Genomic DNA, 25,661 nt, shown 5'->3' with positions numbered 1-25,661 from the left:
ACGGGCTAAAACGAACAATATTTGTTAGGGGTGGGCTGATGATAATACGTAATGGGCCAAAACGGACAATATTTATTAGTGGTGAGCTGACAACAATACGTAACGGGCCAAAACGAACAATATCTATTAGTGGTGAGCTGATGATACGTAACAGGCCAAAACAGACAATATTTGTTAGCGGTGGGCTGATGACAATACGTAACGGACAAAAACAAACAATATCTATTAGCGGTGGGTTGACGAAAATACGTAACGGACCAAAACGAACAATATTTGTTAGAGGTAGGCTAACGACAATATGTAACGAGCCAAACAGACCATATCTATTAGTGGTGGGTTGATGACAATATGTAATGGGCAAAAACGAACAATATTTGTTAGCAGAGGCTAACAAAAATAGGTAAAGAGCCAAAACAGACAATTTCTATTAGCGGTGGGCTGATGCCAATATATAACGAGCAAAAACAGACTATATGTTAGCGATAGGGTAACGAAAATAATAACAGACTAAAACGGACAATATTTATTAGTTATGGACTCAATCTATTATAACAGGCCTCCAGAATGATAAGATATTTTGAGCATAAAGTCTTGTAATTTTACTTTTAATTTTTGGTGTAATTAACTAATATGGAACTCCAAAATCAACTTTTTACTTTACCTCGAAATTCTGACAAGTGAAGAATGGGGAAAGAAAGAAAAGAAAAAAGAGTAAAAAGCATAGCAAAAAGAAAAAGGGTAAGTAGGGATACGTAAAGGAAGGATCTAGCCAATTCTCGTATATATAAAATAGCTAACCTTACATTCTCTTTGTCACCCATTGCTTCAACTTCAACCCTCTTTCTTCTCACCCTTCAAAGCCATCCCTTTTGCACAAAGGAAGAAGAAGAAGAAGAAGAACCAAGAAGCCATAGCCATAGCCATAGCCATACCCAACCAAGAATGGGTTCCAAATCCCAACTCCTATTGAACCCACAACAAGCTTTGTTTGAAGATCAAGATCATCAAACACCACCAATTTCTCAAATGGGTTTCTTCAATTTCCCTTCAAACCCCTTTGAGAATCCAAATTTCTCAACCTCCAACAATAATAATAATTCCGACACCAACCTTAATCTCTCCGAAACCCTACTTTTTTCTTCTATGAATTTGCCCCTCAAGCCCTCCCCTTTCTATGAATTTGCACCTCCACACCTCCTTTCCTTGCAAACTTCCACTCCAAATCTATGGTGAGTACCCTCCAACACTCTTAAATTTTTGAAAAAAATCTTGTTTTTATGAATGATTTTGAGATTTGATTTTGTGTTTGAAGGCCATGGGGAGAGATTGGGAAGAGAAGCAATGAAAATCAATTGGGAATTTCAACAATGAAGATGAAGAAGATCAAAGGAAGAAGAAGAGTTCGAGAGCCAAGATTTTCATTCAAAACCCTAAGCGATGTGGATGTTCTTGATGATGGTTACAAATGGCGGAAGTATGGCCAGAAAGTTGTCAAGAACACACAGCATCCTCGGTAAACAAAAATTTTAAAAAACCCATCTTTTGTTCATTTGATTCGTTATCTTTTTGTGAGATTCAAATTTTGATGTTTTTCATCATTATTTCTGAGAAAGAAGTAATTATAAGGCTTCAAAAACATCAAAAAGGGGAATGATTATATCAAAACTAAGGAAGTAATCATGAAAAATTCATTCTTTTTTTAATTACTTTTCTTTGCAATGCAGAAGCTATTACCGTTGTACACAAGATCACTGTAGGGTAAAGAAACGAGTGGAGAGATTAGCTGAGGATCCAAGAATGGTGATTACAACTTATGAAGGAAGACATGTTCATTCTCCTTCTCATGATTCTGAAGACTCTGAAGCTCAAACCCATCTCAATAATTTCTTCTGGTACTCTCTTTTCTTTTTCTTTTTTTTTTTTTTTTTAATTCTCTTTCTCTCTCTAGAAAATGTAATTTAGATCAAGACCCATTTAAACTAAATCTTAAGAGAGGTTAATGGAGACTTAGTTGAATGTGAAAACACATTGAATTTGATCAATGCTTTTGTTTTTTGAGCTTGATCTTGGGTTTATGAAACTATTTTGAACATGTTTTTGTAGAAAGTTGGATCTTTTAGAGATCGTATGTTGGTTTGAGAGGAGAACGAAACATTCTTATAAGAGTGTGGAAACCTCTCGCTAGTAGATGCATTTTAAAAACCTTGAAGAAAATTCCGAAAAGGAAAGCCAAAAAAGAATAATATATGCTAGCGATAGACTTGGGCTATTATAGGTAGTATTAGAGCCAAAGACCAAATGGTATGCTAGCAAGGATGTTGTCCCCCGGGAGTGGATTGTGAAATCGCACATTGGTTAGAGATGAGAATGAAACATTCCTTACAAGGGTGTAGAAACCTATCCCTAGAGATGCGTTTCAAAAACGTTAAGGAAAAACCCGAATGGAAAAACTCAAAGAAGACAGTATCTGCTAGCAATGGTCTTGGGTTGTTAGAGTTAGTATCAAAGCCAAAAATCAAATAGTGTGCTAGCGAGGACGTTGGCCCCCAAGGTGAGTGGAAACCTATCCCTAGTAGATGCATTTTAAAAACCTTGAGAGGAAGTCCGAAAGGTCTACTTAAAGAGAACAAAATCTGCGAGCGGTGGACTTCGGCTATTAGATTGCTTTATACTAGAGAATGCAATGAATGTGGATGAAAAAATTCACTTTTTTTGGGGGCATTTTACATGTTTTGATGAATCAATGGTTGCTTTATTGCAGGTAATAATGAAGCTAAAGAGAAGGAGAAAAAGAAGCAAATAGGTTGATGGGGGTTTATGCATATTGTTTGTATTGTTAGCTACTATTTTAGTTTGGCTTTGGTTCTTTTGTCCATCTCTTCTCTTCCCTTCTTGTGTTTGTTAACGTAGGGAAAAGAGATGGAAATGAACCTTAGTCAGTCATGTGTGTGCCTTTTGTTCTTCTCTTTCATTTTCTTCATTATGTTTCTTTTATTATGAAATGGGAGAGAAAACAACATAAAACAAACCAAATCGAGTACTTTCGAGTAAATAACTCTGATTTTCTTATACGTGAAAGATAAGATCTGTCTTTGCCGTAGCTCCTCCCTCATTTATATGTTGGTAAGGGACTTTCGGTCTCGAACTTAAACTAATATTTACATTTATTGAAGTCAGACACGAGTAAAATTTTTTATAATGACTCTGACATTTTTCTTTAAAATAAGATCGATATTACATATATATTAGGAAGGTTTTGTGTGGAAAACTACTTAAAAATATTTTATCTTAAAATTTGTTAAGGACTTAAATGTTTATAAACTTGCAAACATATAGAAATGACAATTGAAATAAGGATAAATTAAATTAAAACTGAACTAAGGCAATTTCATTTTCCTGTTCAACACATTGTGAAAGAAGGAGTTAATCCTCTGAAGGTATGTGGGTATCTAATTCTCTTTCTCTAACCGTATGTCTAGTGATACTCCAACCATGTAACCCATTATGGGAGGGGTAGAGATACTGAGGTTTGACGTTTAGTAATTCAATAAGTAACATACCTTACTCCTTACGAAAAACACTTCTCGATAAGTGTAGACTCAGATGTGAAGGTTTTCATTCTCTGTTTTACATTTTTCAAAGTGAAGGCAACTACCCATGTACCAATAACGACGTCGGTTGAGGAGACAATGAAATATTCAATAACTTCACTGTTGGAGTAAAAAAAAAAAATGAGTTCACATAAATATGTATCTTGATAGGTGGGAACATGATTCGTCATTGAAAATTTCAATGAGAACTTATCGGCGACGATAACTTTTTAATAGTGTTTGTTCTCGAAAATGCATTTGAAATTTGAAATTGTCGCTACCCAAATTTCGAGGCTTCAATACCCAAATCGAGACTAAAAAGACGAAAGTGAAAAAAAAAAAAAAGTATAATAAAATAAAGGATGAAAATCTCATAAATTTTAAATGGAAATAAATAAATTAAAAACACTGACACTCAATAGAAAATAAAATCTAATTATAAGAAATTGTTGCTCAAATGTATTACAAATGGGAAAAATGGTTCCGGATACAATTAGGAAACGAAATAGAAATGATTCATAAAAAAAAAAAAAAAAATGGAATGATGCTCTAGATGACCATGTGACCGCGCAGTTTTTAAACACTTCTCCACCTCAACTGGTAGCCTATGAACACCAGAAAAAGAAAGGAAAAAAGGGATGAGTATATACTAGTAAACAACCTACTTGTAGGCTCTCATCACATCCTTGATCTAGCAGGAGATCACGGGCTTTACTCTGGACTCTAAGAGTATTGTTTTTGTTGTGCACAATTTTGGGTAGCTAGCTTAGCCTATGCAGTGGTAACCGATAACTAAAGATGAGATATTACCTCAATAGACTCCATACCAAGTGGGAACAACATGGTAAGAGTTACCTCAATAGACTCCATACCAAGTGGGAACAACATGGTAAGAGCTAGTCTGCTCGTCATCCAAGGGAGGTTAGTTGGCCCAACTCGTATTCTAGTCATGCATATTCTCTTTCTAGCTTTGTATAAAACATATCATGCTACTCGGAAATCTCAACCTAGGGGCATAACCGTAATTTTACCATAACATACAACATACTCATCCAAAAATACTTTTATGAAATCCTTAAAATGCATTTTCTAACCATCTAAAGTAAGGAATGCTCGTATGCTAGAACATTCTGTGTGGTTACTTTCTTGGATAAAGTGTGCATTCTTAAGCTAGCTTTTCCACATGTTGAAGACCACAAATTTCCTGAAATTTCTTTGATAGGTCCTAAATCAAGTCACAATAGAATGTCTCGAAATTAGATAGAAAAACTTACAAACGAAAGTGGAACAGGGAAAAAATAGACTTACATTCGCACTCATGTACCCTATGTCACAATTGTACTATGAAGAGAGTAGGTCATGACCCTCATATGCAGTCATGACAAGGTGGCGACACGAAGTGGCACCCAACCGACCACGCGAAGATTAAGACAAGAATGTGCGATGATGCGAATTGAGGAGGATTGTGTATCATCTAACACACCAAAGATATGTGCATTGAGGCCATACTGAGGCACAAGGGAGATGGAGGCAACGATGTTGACATGAGGGACAAAGATAGGTTTGATAAAGGGTTGGGTAGGACCCTAGACCATAGAAATTCGGGTATGCAGTTCTGGAGTTAAGTCCTTACATATGAAAGATGGAAGCTCACCAAATTTGGTGTCAATCGAAAACCGGACGGATGTTCCACGACACCGTATGACCATTCACCAAATTCATGTCTACACTTCCCAGACAAAAAATGCCTCAGAATGTACCTTAGGGAGAGACATGGTATCAACTCTCCACCACCTCTAGGCCTTTGTGACCTAAGCGAGCTGCCATTTCGCACATACATGTGTCACAGTGTGAGTGAGCATTGTGAGATGAGTGTCTCGGGTGACGTCCTTTGAAATGAATCTTTCAAGGACAGTGTCAGACAACATGAGTGTGCTGACATTGCACTCCAGCCCATGTGTTGGAGGTTGGATCAGACACCTGCTATCCGATACAAAGTTTGTAAACGATATGTCACGGCCACGAAAGGGTCCAAAGCCTCGATAAAACCAAAATGGATGGATGTTCAAGATGTTTCGGTATTATGAGCGACACATGGGCTCGTTCTTGATGGGCATGAGTGAGAGCTATGATGCCGACGACACTCTGCGACTTAGGATGGCGTCAAGACATGTGAGCCATGTTAATTTGAAATCAAGATGAGAATATGAGATACGATGTTGAACATGAGAGACCTTGATCCCGAGTAGAGGCAATGTCAAGCCGATGACTTGGCCTAACATACAGACAAAACGGTTAAGTTGCAGATGATTGAACATGCATGCACGGGCGGTGTGTGTGGCTGAACTAGCTTAGATTCCGCACAAGTTGTATTCGGTTGGCAAAGACAAACCTCACATAAGATCTAGTGAAGCCAAAAAGGCGTGTGAAAAATGTATTTGGGGTTTGGAGTTCTCTTAAAGCTTGTTGTGAGCGTGTCAAGATCATGACGTCATACGGTTGAAAATGTACAACTGTGACAGTTGGTAACAAAGCCACACTTTGTGTGTCTAGTCGAACAAGATTGTTAGGAAAAAGAACCCGAGGGTTGAATGAAGACATCACAATTGCATCAAAAGTGTTAGTATCGACAAGGCAGTTGTGTTGTCAAGCATCAAAGATAATAATGGGTTGAACCAAAACACCCTAAGTTCAAGTGTGTCGGGTGTAACACATCAACGATGTTAGTCCTTACCCCTCAAGAAGTAAGACCAAGTTCATTTGCCAAGGGCTTGGAGTTCCAATGTGAGCAGTAGAAAATCAGAAGGCACACCAAGTTGGGTGTGTTCCAAAAAATCATTAGTAGCTGATTGCTTGTGGATGTATATAATAAAATGATGTAAAATTCACAAGAAAAAGTGCAAGTATACACTATCACAAGAAGCAAGTAATAAGTAAATTATCGATTTCACAAAGAACCTATCTTTTCGGTTAATTTTATCGCTCGAAATTAAGTGAGTTTTTGAATAACATTCAAATAGGTGTTCGGTGATTTTAAATTAATTAAACGAAACAAAGCAGAGTGCCACTATTGTCGGAAAAACAGAAAATGATGAGGAAATTAACAATAATGAGGAAGGTCCCGCTAAGAGAGATTAAATAGATAAGTTGTTGAGTTTTGTGGTAGATTTTAGTTCTTTTTAATAGATTCTCAAGCCCAATTCCGAGGGTCCTCCATCGTGATTATTTCCATAACCGTTTTTAATTCCTATTAACAAGGTTGTCGGAAAAGAATTATTCCTAACTCTTCTATTACCTTCAAATCTCCTCGCGATGAAACTAGAGTATTTAGGAGGGTTTCATTGCTCCCTCTCTTCTCCCGAATAAGAGACAAATATCTATGTAAAGTAGCTTTAAACACACGTAAATCATTAATAACAACTCTTTAATAAACTAAGGTCATACCGCCAACATACTTAAACTATATAAAACTCTCTCACTTCGCCTATAGAGTTTAGTTCTCCTACAAACGGAATTAAACAGAGTATTCCACATCTTTATCATGTAAAATTGATGGAATAAGAAAAGAGAATAATGAAATAGAGAGTTATCCCGCTATGTTGCCGTTCTTGTTTATCTTCTTTTCCTTCTCCTGTCAACAGCGGCTGGATTATGGTTATCTTCGTCTACAGCAGATGCTGCTGCTGTCTAATCCGAAAATCTACTTTCTAAATTGTGGCTCTCCCTCCATTTTTAGGTATCCTTTTTCTTTTATAACGTCTGTTTCTTCTCATTTATGGTTGAGAAAGAATAAAATCGTTCACCTAGAATGTTTCTAATTTGGTAACCAATGATCCACGTGGACTGCTGACGTAGATTAAAATTTTCATGTCATCCCCGAAAAGTTTGCATTCCAAATTGCTTCAGCATCAGGATCAACAATTTATTTCCAGATTTGCAAGTAGTGTTGTTTCCAGATTTGCTACAGCATCATGGTTCGGCATAAATGTTCTGGAATTTTACCAAATAACTCAATTAAGTGTACAATTAAGCTCGATTTATGCAAATTGATATTCTTTTCATATTAAACCACAATTAACTATTTCATGTATACTAATTAGAATAAATGGAGTAGTGAGAAAATGGTGAGTATGAGTGCAAGATTACGTTTTGATATAGCTCTACTTTTGGAGAGTTATCAGTAGCAATCAAGCTCATAAGTAGGGCACAATTCTCGTAATCTTTCTAAGGCACATTGATTTCAGTTAGTTAGCAGCAGTCTAGACTTTGCTTCCGTAAAAGTTGGTGCTATGAGAAGGAATGCCATGGTTGGCTTGCAAGCCTCACTCCAAGGGGTGTACGGTTGTGTGCTACTTTGAGAATGTTCACGTTGGCCCAGAGAAATAACCAATTTACCTTTCAAACTTGACTTTGATTGATTTTCTCAAATTTTCACTATCAAACAACACATCCAACAAAGTCAATAGTAAAGTCACTTACTTGGTTGGTCTAAGTCAAAGTCATTAGCTCCTTTGATGTTAGCTTAAAGTTCTCCTTAAAATTTAATTCCGAACCTGTCTCACAATGTTAATTTACAATTCTAGTATGAAAATTGACTCATTTAATTACATAAAATAACCTAAACTTACCTCTAAATAATTTAAATCAGCTAAATAGTAGCCATACTCACCTTGTAAGCCTCCAAAGGTGTTTAAAAAAAAAAAAAAAAAAAAAAACTCCGAAAAGTTGAAAATGGTAGAAAATGGTCCAAACGTATAAGACTTAAGTTGGATCAGTCGAGAAGTCAAGTTAAAGTCGTTGGAAATTCGATTGGCTCCAAACCGTCCAAGTAAGATGAAATGGAGCAATTGTTGTGATTCAGTAAGTCGAACAATATTGGAGTTCATTCTCTCCGACAAATGTGGAACAACCTTTTTGTTCATAATTTTTTTCGGTTGTTACAGACTAGCTGGTCGAGGACACGCGCCATAGAGAGCCAAACTTAAATTTTGGATATTGTGTCCATTTTTGTGTGGATCCTTTTGAATTTAGTTATCTAATGTGCCTAAACTCCAAAACTAAATTTTGGATATTGTAAATAGTTGTATGTTTTTATAATTTAAATGCTTCTTTCCTTCGAATCAAATAAATTGATGCCACAATCACATTTTTTTTGACCTCTAATCTAATACAACTTTATTCGAAATGTCGATCAGACACACAATACTTCACCTAAATGTCACTGGTTTAAGAGAACAAACTTGTTCTCTAACAACATTTAACATAAAAAAAATAAAATAAATAATGTTTCTTTATCTTCAACTGTCTTTGAATTTCTTCGTATGTCTTTGTTTGGCTTTGTTACAAAGACAAAAAATTGACCATATGTATAATATCCAAGAAACACAACTAGGAAATACAAATTAAATAAACGCATACATACATATCATTCATGTCCTTGACAAAAGAACCTCCATGCATCTAAAATTCTGCATGTGTATCATGAATTTAGCTTAATTAATTTCTAACCTTCTTAATTGGTGAGAATTGTTGTAACGTTTCAAGCCCACAACTAGTAGATATTGTCTTTATGGGCTCTCTCCCTACTTCTCCTCCAAGTTTTTTAAATGTCTCGGGTAGGGAGTGATTTCCACACCTTCATAAAAAATGTTTCTTTCTCCTTCCAAACCAAAGTGAGATCTCACAATGCACTCTTTTCAGGGCCTAACGTTCCCATTGACACTCATTCTCTTTTTCAATCGATGTGGGGTCTCCCAACCCACCTCTTTCGGGGCCAGCGTCCTTGTTTGCACACTGCCTCGTGTCCAACCCCTTTGGGGCTTAGTCTCTTCACTGGCACATCACCCGGTGTCTGGCTTTGATACCATTTGCAACTGTCCAAACCCATCACTAGCATACTAAGTAATCCCTGAAGACGGCTTTCTCATGTTAGTAGAGAAGGGTTTGACAAAGGCTACGTGGGAGACGATGATTGACATTCGTTCGTTAGGCGACAAGGTGGAGAAGATCTCTATCGTCAAGAAGTTCCTTCAATTCGTACCCCCTCCGAGATTCATGTGGATTTTTACCTCCATCAAACAGTTCGACTTCCTCAATAAGGTGTTAGTTGAAGATGTCATCATCATAAGGCCAATGAGGAGAGATTTTTTGCCTATAATGAGAGGAGGAGAAGCACTTCTTTCTCACACACTGAGAAATGACTTGCATTGACAAAAGAGAAAGATTGGATTGATTCGTCTTTTTCAGGAAAGAAGGAATGCGGCGACCATAACAAGGAAACCAAAGGTCATGGGCATGGTCGCGGATATGGCTACCGAGGAGGCCATGACAATATCTCAAAAACCCATTACGATGTCAACCCCTAGAAGAAAAAGAGCATAATCAAGTATTACTCTTATGAAAGATACGTGCAATATGCGACTAAGTGCCGAACAAGGTTAATGAAGTTCAACAGTGGACCAATTATATTGATCCAAGACAAAAAATTCATCTTATTTCAAGGCAAGAACAACAATCAACATCTTTCGACCAAGGTATATTACATCTCAAGCTTAAAGAGTAATATTATTAGTTTTGGTCCAAGGCAACAGATTAGGGTTAGTCGACTCATATCATCATTACTTCTCCTTTGATTGGTTATTACTTTTATGATCATTACATCACTTTGTTAGCTTAAGTTTAACTCTTCTTATGGCTGGTTATTACTTCATTTTCAGTTTCCGTTCAATATGAATTGAATTCCTTTAGGTAAGAATTAAGGAAGGCTGAATTCAGCTGATGTAGCTGTGGTGACTACATTCATTGCTTAACCGAGCTTTTAAGTATTCTTAATGTATTATATTTTGAACTAAACTTAGCTAACCTTGTTTATTACTATTGATTTTGTTCTCAGCTAACCTTGTTTGTTACTATTACTATTGATTTTGTTCTCGAGTAACGACCCATGTTCATAATTTGGATAAAAATTTGGAGGCATTTAATGGCCGCAATATTTCTCTGCATTCCTACAATCGAATCTAAGTTTATTTAACATAATTTGTCGTTACTCACATGTTTTCTAGAGGTATGAAATGCACTTTATTGGTATAGATAGTAACTTTCAATTCTTTTAAGTCTCCTTAGTCATCCTATTCTTAAAATCGCTCTAATTCAAATGTGATCTCGGTTTATTCATGTACTCCTACCTTACTCGGATATTAAAATTAATAATGATTAAAATTCACAGTCTAGATTAAGTGAGAAATGTTAGGACCAACAACAACACACACTCGATCTAAATAAAAACAAAGGTCAAGAGAGAGAAAAATACAATGAAAAATATTGGCTAGGGATTTTATCGATGACTTAAGTATGCATAGTAAAATAGAATAGAGAGAACACAAAAAGTACTTCTTTCGTGACACTATCTAAAATGTATATATATTGTTCTGTTTATTATATATGATTTTAATAGATATAACCATCTACTATATATATATATATAGTAATTTACCTATAGCTTTACTAGATATAGCCTTTTACTGTACATGTAGTTATATTTATGTATATCTATTGAATAAACCATAAATAAGCCATAGATATCTACGTTAGGAAAGGACAATTGACCCGCTAATGCAACCCTTTGGCTCATTTTTAAGCATAAACCATTAGAATTAATACAACAATTCACTTGGTTATGGTTCAAATCACTTAGAATTAGCTTAAGCACCGAAGAATTTAAAGCGATGGGCTTATGCTTTGAACATCACATACACATTTCAACAAGACAATCCTCGATAAGTATACATTATCGTCGAGATTATAGCTCTCCAACAACCGATAAAGCTAATAATTTGGTCATCTTTTTGTTGTTTGGTATTGGTGAGATCCATCATGCCAACAGTTAGATTCGAGCTGCAAAAGTGATTTAGGGAATCATTTTCGTGAATAGCTTTCAATTGCCAATAGACTGAGTCTCTAAGTGGGTAAACCAGTCAAAATTCGTTCCATTTCATTTCAGTATTCAAAAATTTTGCTAAGCAATAGGCCATTTCACATTTTAATATTCTTCCGAGCTAGAAAAAGAGTAACGAAGATCCTCATCGATTGGAGAGGAGAACGGAACATTCTTTATAAGAGTATGAATACCTTTTCTTAAGCTTTAAAAACTTTGAAAGAAAGGCCAAATAGGACAATATCTATTAGCGATAAGCTTGGGTAGCTACAAATGGTATCAGAGACAGACACCAGATGATATGCCGGTGAGTAGGCTCAATCTCGAAGGGAGGTGGATTGGGGGGTCCCACATCGATTGGAGAAGAGAACAAGTGTGGGCGAGGACGCTAGCCTCAAAGGGGGTAGATTGTGAGATCCCACATCAATTGCAGAACGGACGATGTGCCGGAGAGGAGGCTGGGTCCCAAAGGACGTGGATTAGGGAGTCCCATATCGATTGAAGAAGAGAACGAGTGCCAGCGTCCACTGACACTCGTTCTCTTGTCCAATTGGTGTGGGAGGGGGGGGGGGGGCGAATTGTGAGATCCCACATCGGTTGGAAAACGGACAATGTGCTAGCGATGGGACTGCATTCTGAAGGGGGGTGGATTAGGAGGTCCTACATCGATTGGAAAAGAGAACGAGTACCAGTGGGGACGTTGAGCTTCGAAGGGAAGTGGATTGTGAGATCTCACATCGGTTGGGGAGCCTAGCATATGCGTTTTAATATGTTGAGGGGAAGCTCGAAAGAAAAACCCAAAAGAAGACAATATCTGTGAGCGGTGGGCTTGAGCCGTTACAAGTAATATCTCGTTGATTTTAGATAGACATTATCAGGTTACCAATCCTTTGAGTATATCGCATGAAATACGAGGTTGAACTCTAAGTAGTCCACCATATTGAGTTTGAATTGAGTTTCTTATCATATGGGGAAAAGTTAAGCAATTAGTGAGGAATCAAATGGAGTATCATATTAGGACGGATTTTCTCGTACAAAAGTCATTCCTTTATCATTGTCTTTGATGATAGTGGCTCTACTCGATTGAGTAGCATCTCAACTTTCAATCTCTCATTGTTGATCACCTTTAGAAACATGATTTTTTTTTTTTTTTTTTTTTTTTTTTTTTTTTTTTTTTTTTTTTTTTTTTTTTTTGTAGTGCTTGTATTAGCTATCATGGGGGACAACACATCAAGATTTGGTGTTTAGGTGAATTGATTCCAAGAGGGTATATTTGGTTGAAAGTGAAACTCTTTTGTGGTAAATACTTGCCCTCTTTATTAAGACAAATCAAGAACAAATTATAATACACTTTTTTCGAATGCTACTCACGGTACTTTTCTTGTATGCAAATTTAGTGGGGGTAGAGAAGTATTGGTAATACAAATAGATAACGTGGATCACTCATTTATCTTCTTCGACATTATTTCTAAAATGTCTAGATATTTAAATTTTCATAGATAATAGTTTCATATTAGGCTAAATAGTCTTCTTGATAATTGGACTCTTACCATTAGTGGACTTGATTCAATTGGGCTATGATCTTTAATTGTGATATTTTTATATTATTCAAATAGTCAATTGCACTTGCTTGTATGTGACTATGTAACAAAAGAAAAATAAATAAATAAAAGAAATAATAAAAATGTGGTCATTACATTGCCAAGGAAAAAAAAAAAATTAGAATCTCTAATATAAGGAGGTCCATAGTTGATTGAGTCATAACAATTGCTTCGTTTTATCCTATTTTGGCGATTCAGAACTAGTTGGAGAATTCATGTTCTGATGGCTCTAGCTCGACCTCTATGCTGACCTAGCTCGAATTTGATATTTTCGAACCCTTTAATGATCGGTTTATCTGGCTAGAGTCTAATATGCTTAGACCCTTTACTACAATTTTTAGTCAATCGGAGTCATTTTTTGATACTTGTGGAGGCATTTAATGTAACGACCCTAACTTTTTACTGAAATAGAGTTGCTACCATATGCATAACATAACCTTTTTATGCGGTCATTTAAAATAATTTCATAAAGCGATGACATGCACGTACACATTTGCATATAAATCTTAAGATAAAACAATGAAAAATATTCAATACAAAATAAAATAAAATCAAAGAAAAGATTAAAAACAATGTCCAATGCAACTAACCTAACTCAGGTTCTATGATCTTTAGCACAACGCAACCGTCAACCATTCCAAGGTTCTATGATCTTTAGCACAATGCAATCGTCAACCATACAATGGTACCTTATCTTTACCTGAAATAGGTGAAGTATAAGAGTAGCACAAGACTTGAACTAGTCAAATGATACATGATATTGGAGAAAATTCATCAAAATTTTAGTATCTCATTTGTATAATATATTATCTAGGACTGATATTTGTGAGGAAGATACTTGATTGTTGCTATCATGGAAAGAGTACCTAAAAGTTTTAGGACAGATATTTGTACACAAACATCGAAATAAACCCTACAAAGAACGAACGTTGGGTTTCTAAATCTCCAAAATTCTAACTGATCAAAGTTGGGATAAACTTTGTCCAAACATCAAGAAGAATTCTTGTAATGACAAATTCATTGAGCTTACAGATCAAAGTTTGGACAAACATTGGACCAAACATCGAGATGAGTAGAGGAAATTACGAACTTTAGGTTTCAATCCTCCGTAACTCCAATTAGTTGAAGTTTAGACGAACTTTGGTCCAAACATTATGGTTTTAACATACTTTGGTACAAACATCAAGACAAACTCTAGTACGATAGAATTCTACCATGTCCAAGTTTTATCGAACTTTTGTACAAACATTGTGCTCTAGAAAGGACCAATTTTGAGTTTCTAACCTTTTAAAGACTTAATGGATCCAAATTTAGACAATTTTTTGTAAAAAGAATGTCGGGATGAAGTCTTAAAATGACAACTTTAGATTCTTAGAGGCTCTAACATCTCAATTCTCACCTCATTTTGACTATAATAACATAAAATCTGAAATCCAAACACAAAATTAAAGATATCTTTGTTTTTCCAATGGGATTTCACATGAGTTGTTGAAATGTTTTCAAATTTAAGAACTAACTAATGGTAGAGATGTGGAAATTGGTGTCCTCCACAAGAAAGCTATCTTTGTCCAATGAGAGAAGTTGTGAGACTCAAAAGGCACAACATCATGTTCTTATGCTTTCACTTTGTGTCTAAATTGAGATCTTTTGTGACTGCTCAAGCTCGTTACTAGCAGATATTGTCATCTTTCTTTCAAGGCTTTCAAATGCTTCTGCTAGTGAGAGATTTCCAGACCCTTATAAAAAATATTTATGATATAGAATCACTACAAGGAGAGTAAGATTTAGATTACCTTGTTCCACACCCTTATCCAGCGTTCTTGTTGGCACACCGCCTCCTGTCCACCCCCTTTGGGGCTTGGCCACTTCACTGGTACATCGCCCGATGTCTGAATCTGATACCATTTGTAACAGCCCAAGCCCACCGCTAAAAGATGTTATCTTCTTTGGGCTTTCCCTCAAGGCTTTAAAACGCGTCTACTAGGGAGAAGTTTCCACACCCTTAGAAAGGATGCTTTGTTCTCCTCTCCAACCGATATGAGATCTCATAATTTACCCCCCTTTGAGAGCCAGCGTCCTTGCTAACCCTCATTCCCTTCTCTAATCAATGTGGGATCACCAATCCACCCCTTCGGGACCCAACGTTCTTGCTGGCACACTGCCTCATGTCCACCCCCTTTCAGGGTGTTGGCACATCGCCCGACCTCTAGCTCTGATACCATTTGTAAAAGTTCAAGTCCACTGCTAGCAAATATCGTCCTCTTTGAGTTTTCCCTTTCGTGCTTCCCCTCAAAGTTTTTAAAACACGTTTGGTTGGGAGAGGATTCCACACCCTTACAAATGATGTTTCGTTCTCCTCCCTAACCAATGTGGGATCTCACACATTCAACAAAATTGCACGAGTGAGAGTCAAAAGGAATAGATTCTCACAATGAACAATCTTTAGGTCATAGCATTGTGGATGTAGATTGGAACAACTGAAAAAAAAAAAAAAAATCAAAATTGGTTATTTCCTCTCCCTCGAATTTACGAAATTTCCCCCATCTTTGGCCCATCTCTCCCTCAAAGCTTGACCATTTACAGACCTTCCTCTCTCTTGGTTAAGCACTTGTAACTCCCAAAACTTTTCAAAAACAATTTCTCCACTCACTGATGATAGTAGTTGCGCTCTCACAGCACACCACAAGATTTCAGTGAGTTCCCATCTCAATCCCAATCGTGCAGTTATCGTCGATAGTGGTACACTATTCGACTACATGAATTTTGAAGATTCACTGTTGAGACGGTTGATAAGTAAACTTAACTTACATGGAAAGATTTTAAAAATAAAGTCCATTGTATTGTATACATTTTAGAGATAGATTTATATGTATTAGATTATTCATGAATTATGTTCCAAAAGGCCTCTATAAAGAGGCTAGGTAAAGATTTCAAAACAACTCAATTTAAGAAGTGAAAGCATCTCTTGCTTGAGTAGAAGGTAGATTTAAAAGTTTAGAGAATTTCACCCCTCTTCCATAAAATTTTATGTTGCTCCAACAAAATGGTATCAGAGTCAAAAATGCCAAGGAAAGATGTGGGTGGTACAAGTTGGGTGATGTACCGCTGCACATCTACTGAAGTCGAACTACAACAACTGCAATATTCAGATGCAAGCCTTACTCCCAGCACAAGATGTGTGGGTAGTGGTTGTGGACGGTTACACCAAATCGAAGCAAATTGAAGCACTAAAGTAAATGAGATTTGGTCGCGAAAACAAGCATGGATGAAGGACAAAACTACGTTGTGCCTATTATTTCAAGCGGTTGATGAGTCAAATTTTAAAAGACAGCAACTGTGACAAAGAAGCATGGGACACTTTGAAAATGTTTTCAGGGGGCTGATCGAGTAAAACATGTACGACTCTAACCAGTATGCGATGAAGATGAAGGAATAGGAAGGCATATCTGACTACATCACAAAGGAAGGTTTTATTATTATGATGCTATACTACACTATAATATATTGTGCTATGTCATGTTATGCTATGTTGTAGTATGTCATGTTTATAAGCTATGCTATAGTGTTATTATGTCATGTTGTAGTGGAATTATGTTAATGCTATTGATAACCTATAATGCGTGAACGTTCATACACTATGCCATGTAAGCAGTGTTAATACGAAAGATTTGACAGGGATTATGTATAGATGATTTATAGGCTTGTTGTGTTGTTATTAAATGGAGGTTTGACTTGCATCATAAAATTATGTCATGATTTTAAGCTAGGGTGATCTCATGCATTTTGTTTATCATATGCATCGGCTGCTTCTCCATTATGATTAGTATGGATGCATACCTTATAACATTTATGTTCACCATGATGTTATGTAGGTCCTTTCCCTTTGTGGTGTCGAGTAGCACCAACATGTGCTAGGCCGATGAGCCAAACTTAGGGGGTACGCCACTTGGTGGGTCCATATGCGCGTGCGTGGACTGTGTGTATGGAAGTATTACATATCAACCCTGACGGAACTAGAAAGCAACCTAAGGCCATGTCATGATGTTTTTATAAAAGGATAGGTTCCTCCATATCGCGTGTTTGCATTTTCTAACTCTGGTCTTATGTTACTTATTCAATATTTCTTAAAATACTCAAGTCACGTGCTGCTCTTATATTTTTTAGGTAAAACTAAGACACCTCTATACGGATGAAGATGTTCTAATGAAGGCCATAAAACCAGAGTTAGAGTAATCGCATTCATGTCTATTTGGTCGTCCTCAAGTTAGATTAGGACTAGTCTTCTTTTATTTAAATTCATGTCATTTATATTTCGCCTTTCTTCTTTCATAACAATTTCACTTATCTTTAAAGAAGTTATTAGGAATGTTATCCATGGAACCTTTTATGAAATATTTTAAATGAATGTTTCTTGCACGTATTAGTTATGTCATGCATAGAGTGACAACCTTCTTTTTAATAGAAAATTAGAGATGTAACAGTTGGTATTAAAACTTAAGAATTATGTAGACTAGCCTAAAATGAAGACTCAATATGTTTCCATAGCCTTACAATAGGTGCTTTGTCACCATTAGGTATGCCTTAAGAAAAAAATAAATGATATTACTACGTTATATCATGACTTACTATGCATGGGATTTGAAAGCTACGTGATGTATTGATGAACATGTTTAGATTTAGCAAAATTTGTACTGTGATTATGAAGTTAATAGTCTCACGAAAAGAAGTTAGTAGGCTACTTAGTACTAGTCTACTCATAAATACATCACGTAGTATTCACATCCCATGCACAAAAAAAAAAAATGCCTCGACCCAAAATAGTTTATTATCGACGGACTTAATGTCTTATCCATGCATATAGATGCATATTGGCTATGATTTTATTATATATCTTTTCTTTACGTAGAAAGTTCAGCTTGTTGTATTGATTACGTTGCACTTGAAGGAAGTTATAGGCTACCTCCGTAAAGAAGGGGACAACGGATTAGGTTGTTAAACTATATGGGGATTTTTAAATTGATTTTCATTGTCTGCTTAATGAACTAAAGCTAGAAAGCTTAAGTAACTTAATAGGGATATTAAGTAACAACAAAAACTCTAGGTACGTTGAAAAACGATTACGAGGGAAAATCAACTAGCATAATAGTTATCATAGCAAAATTGGGGTGTGTAGCGTGTGTGATGAAAATCAGCATCCTTGGTGACTCTAGAGAGAGCTAAGACTAAACGGTTAACTATGCATGTGTAATCTCTTGCTTGAACAAAATGCACCATAATGAGTTAAGAAATTTATATAAACTCTTAGTAGAATCAATAATTTCCCTACTAGTTATTTGTGATTGTGTATACTTGCTCATAGTGTGAAGAAACTAACCAAAATTTTAACCATATCACAAACACGGTCAAGTTTTTGCGCGATGGTGGGAGAATTTAATTGAATTTTCTTTTTCTCAATTTCTTTTGTAAAACTACACCTTAGGTACAAGAGTAAAACACAAATGCAAAACATGGAGTAGTAGTTTAGAAGTGCATGAATGATAGTACAGGTTCGGAATTACTACTCAATCTTGAAATTTAAAGAACGTTAAGGTAGACACTAAAGAACAACGAACGCAAGCTACAAACGCTCAACAGAAATGCATGGTTGAACACACAATTGATTCCTGGTATAGTTTGGCAAATTTGTTTTGACAAAGTATTTCCACCCATCAAGGTTTAGAAAAGAAGTAATTTATTTTAAGCCGTTTGAGAAAATTTGTTAAGTGAGGCTGTCATCATGAAATACTGCATTGTATCCAAATGGAATTTTTTTTATGACTAAAAATTACTACAAAACAAGTGGCGGATGCTTCTACAAAGGGGCTATCTTGTCAAATACTAGTATCTAACAACTATCAATGGCTAGATGTGAGAGTAATCCAGAAAAGAAGAACATATGAATAAAAGATATCAATGTTTTAACATCTATCAATGTTCATTTAGCCTCGGTGGCTAATGTTTTACAGACTTTAGCATTCGGACAAGGATCAATAAATAAAGCATGAGTACAAGTAGTAGCTATGGTAAGTAAAACAGTAATTGAGTCGTATGTACAAGTAGTAGCTATTGGAGAATAGCACACTGTTAACTATTGTCCCAACCATCCAATCTCAGTTTTTTATGTGGGAAACCAAGCTTATCAAAGCAACCAGAGGAATAATCCATCTTCAAATACTTGCAACCTAAAGTGGAGGAATATCGTCTATTTATAGGAAAAGATCTGTAGAAATATACATGTAGATATTTCGAGAAAAGATCTAGTAGATACTTTGTAAATGTAAAGATTTAGTAGAGATACATTTGATAGATTATATTCGGTAGAAATCTGTTAAAACTATATTTAGTAAACGGAAACCATAACTATACCTTATTAGATAATGCTTTCAAAATATTCTGGTATTCGTGTACATACTTGAAATCATCAATAAAACCTTTAGTCAATATTCCTCCTTGAATTTTTTCTTTTGTTCTTTGTGTTCATCTTGATCGAGTGTGTGCGTTGTTGAGCGATCTTGACAACTGGTATCAGAATAAGGCGAAATTCACCAAGATCTATGAAGTTGGAAAGTTCAAAAGATTAAAATTGAAAAGTTTGATGGATCTGATTTCAGTTTCTGGAAGATGCAGATTGAAGATTATCTGTACCAGAAATATCTTCACGAACCCCAGTTGGGGGTGAAGCCGGATACCATGATCATCTCTAGTTGGGCTGAAGCCTATTAAAATAAAACTCGCTCTAATACCAATTTGTTAAAAATAACACTCACGAATCTGTGAATTAATCACACACTCACTAACAATCAAACGCTCCGATACTGCTTTGTGAAAGTACCACTCGCGTACTTGTGAAGGAGATGTCGAGAGGGGAGAGACCTGAAGAGAAAGAATACTAAAAAAAAAACTTTTTCTATTGCACTGTACTTCTTTAACTCACTATTTTTCTTTTCTCTTGCACTCTTTGCTCTTGCTCTGTTTGCTCTTGCTCCTCTTCTTGCTCTTGCTCTTCTTTTACAATGAAAAACAAACTCATTTATAAGGCTTTCTAGAAGTTAAATATGGTCATCAGAATGGCACCATTTTCTAACCCATAAACCCACTAAATTTTAAAACTCACTCGAATTAACCCACTCAAGTTAACTAAATACTATCTTAATTTATTTTAAGCAAAAACTAATCTTCATAATTTAAGTTTATTCCAACAAAGCCAATTTCGGTTTCTATAGTTAGTTTCACAAAAACTGCCAAAGAATTGAAGAAAGTGCGGTTGGAAATGGTCCATACAAACGTTTGTGGACCATCTCCACTTTCAACACTTGGTGGTGGATCAAAGTTCTACGTCCCCTTCATTGATGATTTCAACAGGAAGGTATGAATTTATTTCCTGAAACACAAGTCAGATGTGTTTGCCACCTTCAAGAAGTGGAACACTGAAGTTGAAAATCAAACCTGCTTGAAGATCAAATGCTTAGGTCTGACAATGGAGGAGAGTACGACAAGTCAAAATTCAAAGAATTTTGTGTAGCTGAGGGAACTCGATTAATGAGAATAGTTCCTAGTAAAGCAAGACAAAATGATGTTGCAGAAAAGATGAACAGAACATTGAATGAGCAGGCCAAGAGTACGAGGATTCATTCTGAATTGCCAAAGACATTTTGGGTCGATGTTGTAAATACAACAGTCTACTTGATCAATAGAGGGTCGTCAATACCCTTGGAGTTCAAGTTGCAAGAGGAAGTATAGACAGGAAAAGAACTCAAGTACTTTCACTTGAGAACTTTTGGATGTACTGCGTATGTTTGTGTTGATCCGGAGAAGAGTGACAAGTTTGACGTTGAGCCTGTAAAGTGTTATCTCATAGGCTATGATTCTGATATGTTCAAGTACAAGTTTTGGGATGACAAGAACAGAAAAGTCCTGAGACATTGTGACGTGACTTTTGATGTAAATGTCTTGTACAAGGACAAATAGAAGAAAGGTTCCGGGATAATGAAGCAAGTGGGAGTTGAGATTGAGTTGCTGAACAATTCCAGAGTGATGTTGTTGTAGATACTTAAGAAAATTTTGAGACTTTCGCTGAGGAACCAGAGGTGGAGCAAGTGATACCTGAGCAGGTGTTGAAAAGATCATCTAGAGCTATCAAAGTACCAGATAGGTATGTCCCTTCATTCCATTATCTGTTGCTGACTAATGAAGGGGAATTAGAGCCCTTTGATGAGACCCTACTACTGGAGAATACAACCAAGTGGGAACAAGCCATGGATGATGGGACGTCTAAGCTTTAGAAATGCATTGCATTTTCACCTATTGAGGCTAAGTACGTGGCAATAATTGAAGCTGGAAAATAGATGATATGGATGACAGACTATCTAGAAGAATTGGGCAAGAAGCAGCACATGAATGTTCTTTATACATATATTTAGAGTGTCATACAGTTGATGAAGAACTCGGTCTATCATTCAAAGAAAAAACACAGAAGAGGATACCATTTCAGTCGCAGGTTAGTAGAAGATGGTGATGTGTTTGGAAGAGATAGAGGGCGCAAAGAATCCAGCAAACTTGTTGACAAAATATGTTGATGTTGGAACATTGAGGTTGTACAAATCCTCAATTGGTGTGATGTGGTGAAGATTGAAAATGAAATTTTTGGTTGAGTGTACCACGGAAATTGTTTGAGATACGAAGATTGATGCCTATTTATGGTAAAAAAATTCGTTTAGAAATATATATAGTGGATATTTGTAAAGAGAGATATATATGGGAGATATTTCCGTAAATATTTGGTAGGGATATATTTAGTATTCTATTTATTAGAAATATGTTAAAACTATATTCACTAAACTTATCCAGTATTCTATTTATTAGAAATATGTTAAAACTATATTCACTAAACTAAACCATTTATATATCTCATTAGCCATCGCTTTAAAAATGTCCTTTCTTCTATTTTTTTAATTCTCTCTTGCTCTACATGCTTGAACTTGAAGTTATCAATTAAATCTTTAGCAAATATTTTTCATTGAATTTTCTCTCAGGTTCTTGTGTTCATCTTGATCAATTGTGTGAGTATTCCTTGAATTTTCTCTCCTGTCCTTGTGTTCATCTTGATCTTGATCAAGTGTGTGAGTTGTTGAGTGATCTAACAGAGAAATCATCCAAGAATGAACAAAGCATGTACAATCAGCAAATACTACCCGAGGTGAATTATCCCCTTGATTTTTTTACTTCAAAATCAAATGATTTATGGATCCCAACAAGCTAATATCCAAGGGAGAAGAACCAGCCAAGATCAATAGATTCTGAAAACATCTCTCAAAAGTCTAACAAAAGAATGCATGGCTAGGAATTATAGTATGATATAGAGTCAGCAAGCCTCCTTAAGAAATTTAGAATTTCAAATAGACCCCATAAGAAGCTACAAACGGACACCAAAAACTCTCAATCAAGAGTTAGTAGAATAAGTTACTAACTTATAGAGTAAGCTTAGGAGAATTGTTAGCAGACTTAGTAGAATAAGTTACTAACTTATGAAGCAACTATAGAATAAGTAACTATAGAAGAAGCAACTATAGAAGAATTGGGAGTAGTTGTCAAATGATAGACCAAATTTTGTGTTTTAATTAGAAATATTGTTAGTAGTTCTTTGGTTGAGGAGAAAGTTTAGGAAGGTAGTTAGTGATTTATCCACTATAAATCTTAATGAGATGTACGCTCATTTCACAACAACACTGAGAATTGAAAAGCTAAACGCTTAAGATTTCTTTGCTCCAAAAGATATCTCCCGTCAAGTTGTTTCTTTGCTTCTTATAGTTGTTTCGACATATTTCGATCAAGAGTCATCTCCAACTTCAGAAAAAGAAGAAGATGTTTAGCAAAACGAAAAAAACTAAAAGAAAAAGAAGTGAAGAGTCTAAAGTGTCTTCAATCAAATCAGCAAGCACAGAGAAAGGAGGAAATCTATTTCAAGAAATTCATGAATATCTTGAAGGAGATTCACATTAATATTCTTTTAGTAGAGACATTAAAACAAACGTCCAACTCGGTCAAGTTTTTAAAGAACACCCTCGCTAATAGAAAAAAGTTCTAAGAATTCAAGATAGTGTCGTAATTTTTTAGAATAATATCACATCAAAGGAAAAATACCTTAGCTCATTAACTATTCCAGCAGCAATTGAAGGAAATGAGTTGGCAGAGCTTTGTGTGATTTGGGAGTGAGCATTAACCTAACGTCGTTGTCCTTCTTCAAAAAGCTATGCATTGAGGAAGCTAGACAACGCTTCAATTAGTAGATCATTTGATCACTCATCCTATAGAATTGAAGACATTTTATTCTTAGACAAATATATTTTTCATGTACTTTGTCCTGTTGGATTATGAAGCAGAAGTAATGTACCAATCATTTTGGAAAGATCGTTCTTAAAAATAGGTAGGACAGATGTTCACAACAAAATTATAATGCTTAGAATGGGTGATCAACCAATAAAATTTAATATCAATCCAATTGAAATATCCAATAAAGAGAGAGGAATGTTTAGCAATCTCTAAATGAACAGAAAACCTAGTTGAATAGGAGACTTACAATGGCCCTTTAGCCAACAATCCAATAATCCCTTTCATGTATAATTGAGCTCACTTATCTACGGAATAAGTTTACTGGGATGCAGTGGGTAGAGTTAGTCAATTTGTCTATGATGACCTATATGACAGTGAATGTTTTCTTTGTCTTTGACAGCCTTAAGATGAAATCTATAGTGACATCTTCTCACTTCCATTGAAAAACACTCGAGGGTTGTAGTAGTCCTCAAGATCACTGCCTTAATGTGCGAGCAGGTCAAACATTGACTTGCCTATTCTGCAATGACCCATTTCATTTCTTACCATGAATAGTAGGACTTCAAGACTTGTAAACTCAGACTTTCTAATCTGTTTTAATCCCTAAAACTATGAAAATTTGTCTTAATTAACAATCTAATTAGTGAATTATTAGGTTTTGACATGACTAAGCTAGAAACATAAACAATTGAAGTTTGAAGTGATAATGTTATTGAATACTGAACTTGACTTTTATAGCCTTACAAATAACCCTACATAGGAACTAACCTATCAATCTTGGAAACGGAAACAAATAGGAAAAATATTTAAACCAAATCCCTACAGATATTCATAACTCTTTTTAACCTAATCAAATTCTTCTAAAAATTCCTCCCTTGAACTTATTCTTCTTTGTCAAGAATTAGTTCAAGTCAGAAAAACTCTCCACACACCAAGTTCTTCACGCAACTTCCGAAAGGCTTTCTTATGTGTTTGGAACGTCCATGTAGAACTGAATTTTTTGATAGTTTAATAGTTGAAGTATTACACACAATAGCTTTATTCTTTCTATTTGAGCGTGACCAATCTCTTTGAGTATCCTCCTCATCCAAGCATCTTGACATGCACAGGCACTAGTAGCAACAAACTCAGCTTCTGTGGTTGATAAGGTGATTATAGGCTGCTTACGAGAAGACCAAGCTACTGCTCCTCCACTCATCATAAACACATAGCCCGAAGTACTCTTGCTATCTTCCATGTCTTCGGTATAGTCACTACCAGTCAATCCATTTAAATCACTAACTTCTCATTTTCTATAAAATACACCATAATCTACCGTACCTTTCAAATACCTTAAAACCCTTTTAGCTGCTGCAAAATCTGTGTTGGATATTGTTAAGAATATTTAGTAATAAATTATAGTTTATCATATATATTATATTTGATATTTTATTATAAGTCAAATATCTAATATTTGTCTTATTACTATAGGTATCTTTCCATTGATTGTTATTTCCATTTATTACTATTTCCATATTCTTGTAATTTATTTGATTATAAATAAGATAACTTTCATATCATTTAGATGTGTGGATTAATCAAACATTCTTATGGTATCAGAGCCCTCACGGTTTAACAACCCCGATCCTTTCTTTTGCAACGGCTTTTGAATCCTCTAATCTTCTTCTCCACCACCTTTGTTGGCTTTGACGCCGCAGGGGCAGTCTTCATGGTTGTCGTAGGCAGAGCCGATTGATTACTCTTCGGCTCCACCCTATTGACCTCCAAATCACCTTTCGTCATACTCTGTACATACAACCTCACATTTTCCAACTCAATTGGTTTTCCCCGGGCCAATATAGTCTCTCTTATTTTCTTCCCAATCAACCTTTCATCCTTCACAGAAACCCTAATCTCAAGATCCTTTTCTCTTAAGAAATATACGGAATCTCAACAAGCCTATCAACCTTTTGCAGAGATTTACCTTCGGAATCTAGGTGCCGCACTGGCCTCTTCGCCAACCAAGTTGTCGCCGCCCTTCCTGCCAAAATTGCCTCCTTCGCCCAATGTGGCGACTCTTCCGACGACCCTTCTCGCCAAAATTGTCTCCTTTGCCCAATGTGGCGACTCTTTTAGCTTCAACATTGTCTTTGTCCATTGCTCTAGGTTTCCCCTTCTACTTCTTGGGGT

General features: G+C 35.8%; 1 protein-coding gene and 1 long non-coding RNA gene across 2 annotated transcripts; both read left to right on the top strand.

The window, feature by feature from the left end:
• Positions 1-810: 810 nt before the first annotated feature.
• LOC111470400 (probable WRKY transcription factor 13) lies at positions 811-3,049 on the top strand. The gene is made up of 4 exons (XM_023115963.1): positions 811-1,229; positions 1,313-1,513; positions 1,725-1,892; positions 2,762-3,049. The coding sequence occupies exons 1-4, from the start codon at positions 943-945 to the stop codon at positions 2,763-2,765; spliced, it is 660 nt and encodes a 219-aa protein (XP_022971731.1). The 5' UTR covers positions 811-942; the 3' UTR covers positions 2,766-3,049.
• A 1,997-nt stretch (positions 3,050-5,046) lies between these two features.
• Positions 5,047-22,701, top strand: LOC111470387. The gene is made up of 3 exons (XR_002715034.1): positions 5,047-5,057; positions 16,099-16,104; positions 22,608-22,701. It is a non-coding gene; the product is annotated as an uncharacterized LOC111470387 (long non-coding RNA).
• The last annotated feature ends 2,960 nt before the right edge of the window (positions 22,702-25,661 follow it).

The sequence above is a fragment of the Cucurbita maxima genome, unplaced genomic scaffold (genome assembly GCF_002738345.1).
Source record: "Cucurbita maxima cultivar Rimu unplaced genomic scaffold, Cmax_1.0 Cma_Scf00044, whole genome shotgun sequence".
NCBI classification, from domain to species: domain Eukaryota; kingdom Viridiplantae; phylum Streptophyta; class Magnoliopsida; order Cucurbitales; family Cucurbitaceae; genus Cucurbita; species Cucurbita maxima.
Note: the sequence above shows the minus strand (reverse complement) of the source record. Positions and strands in the feature narration are given on the sequence as shown.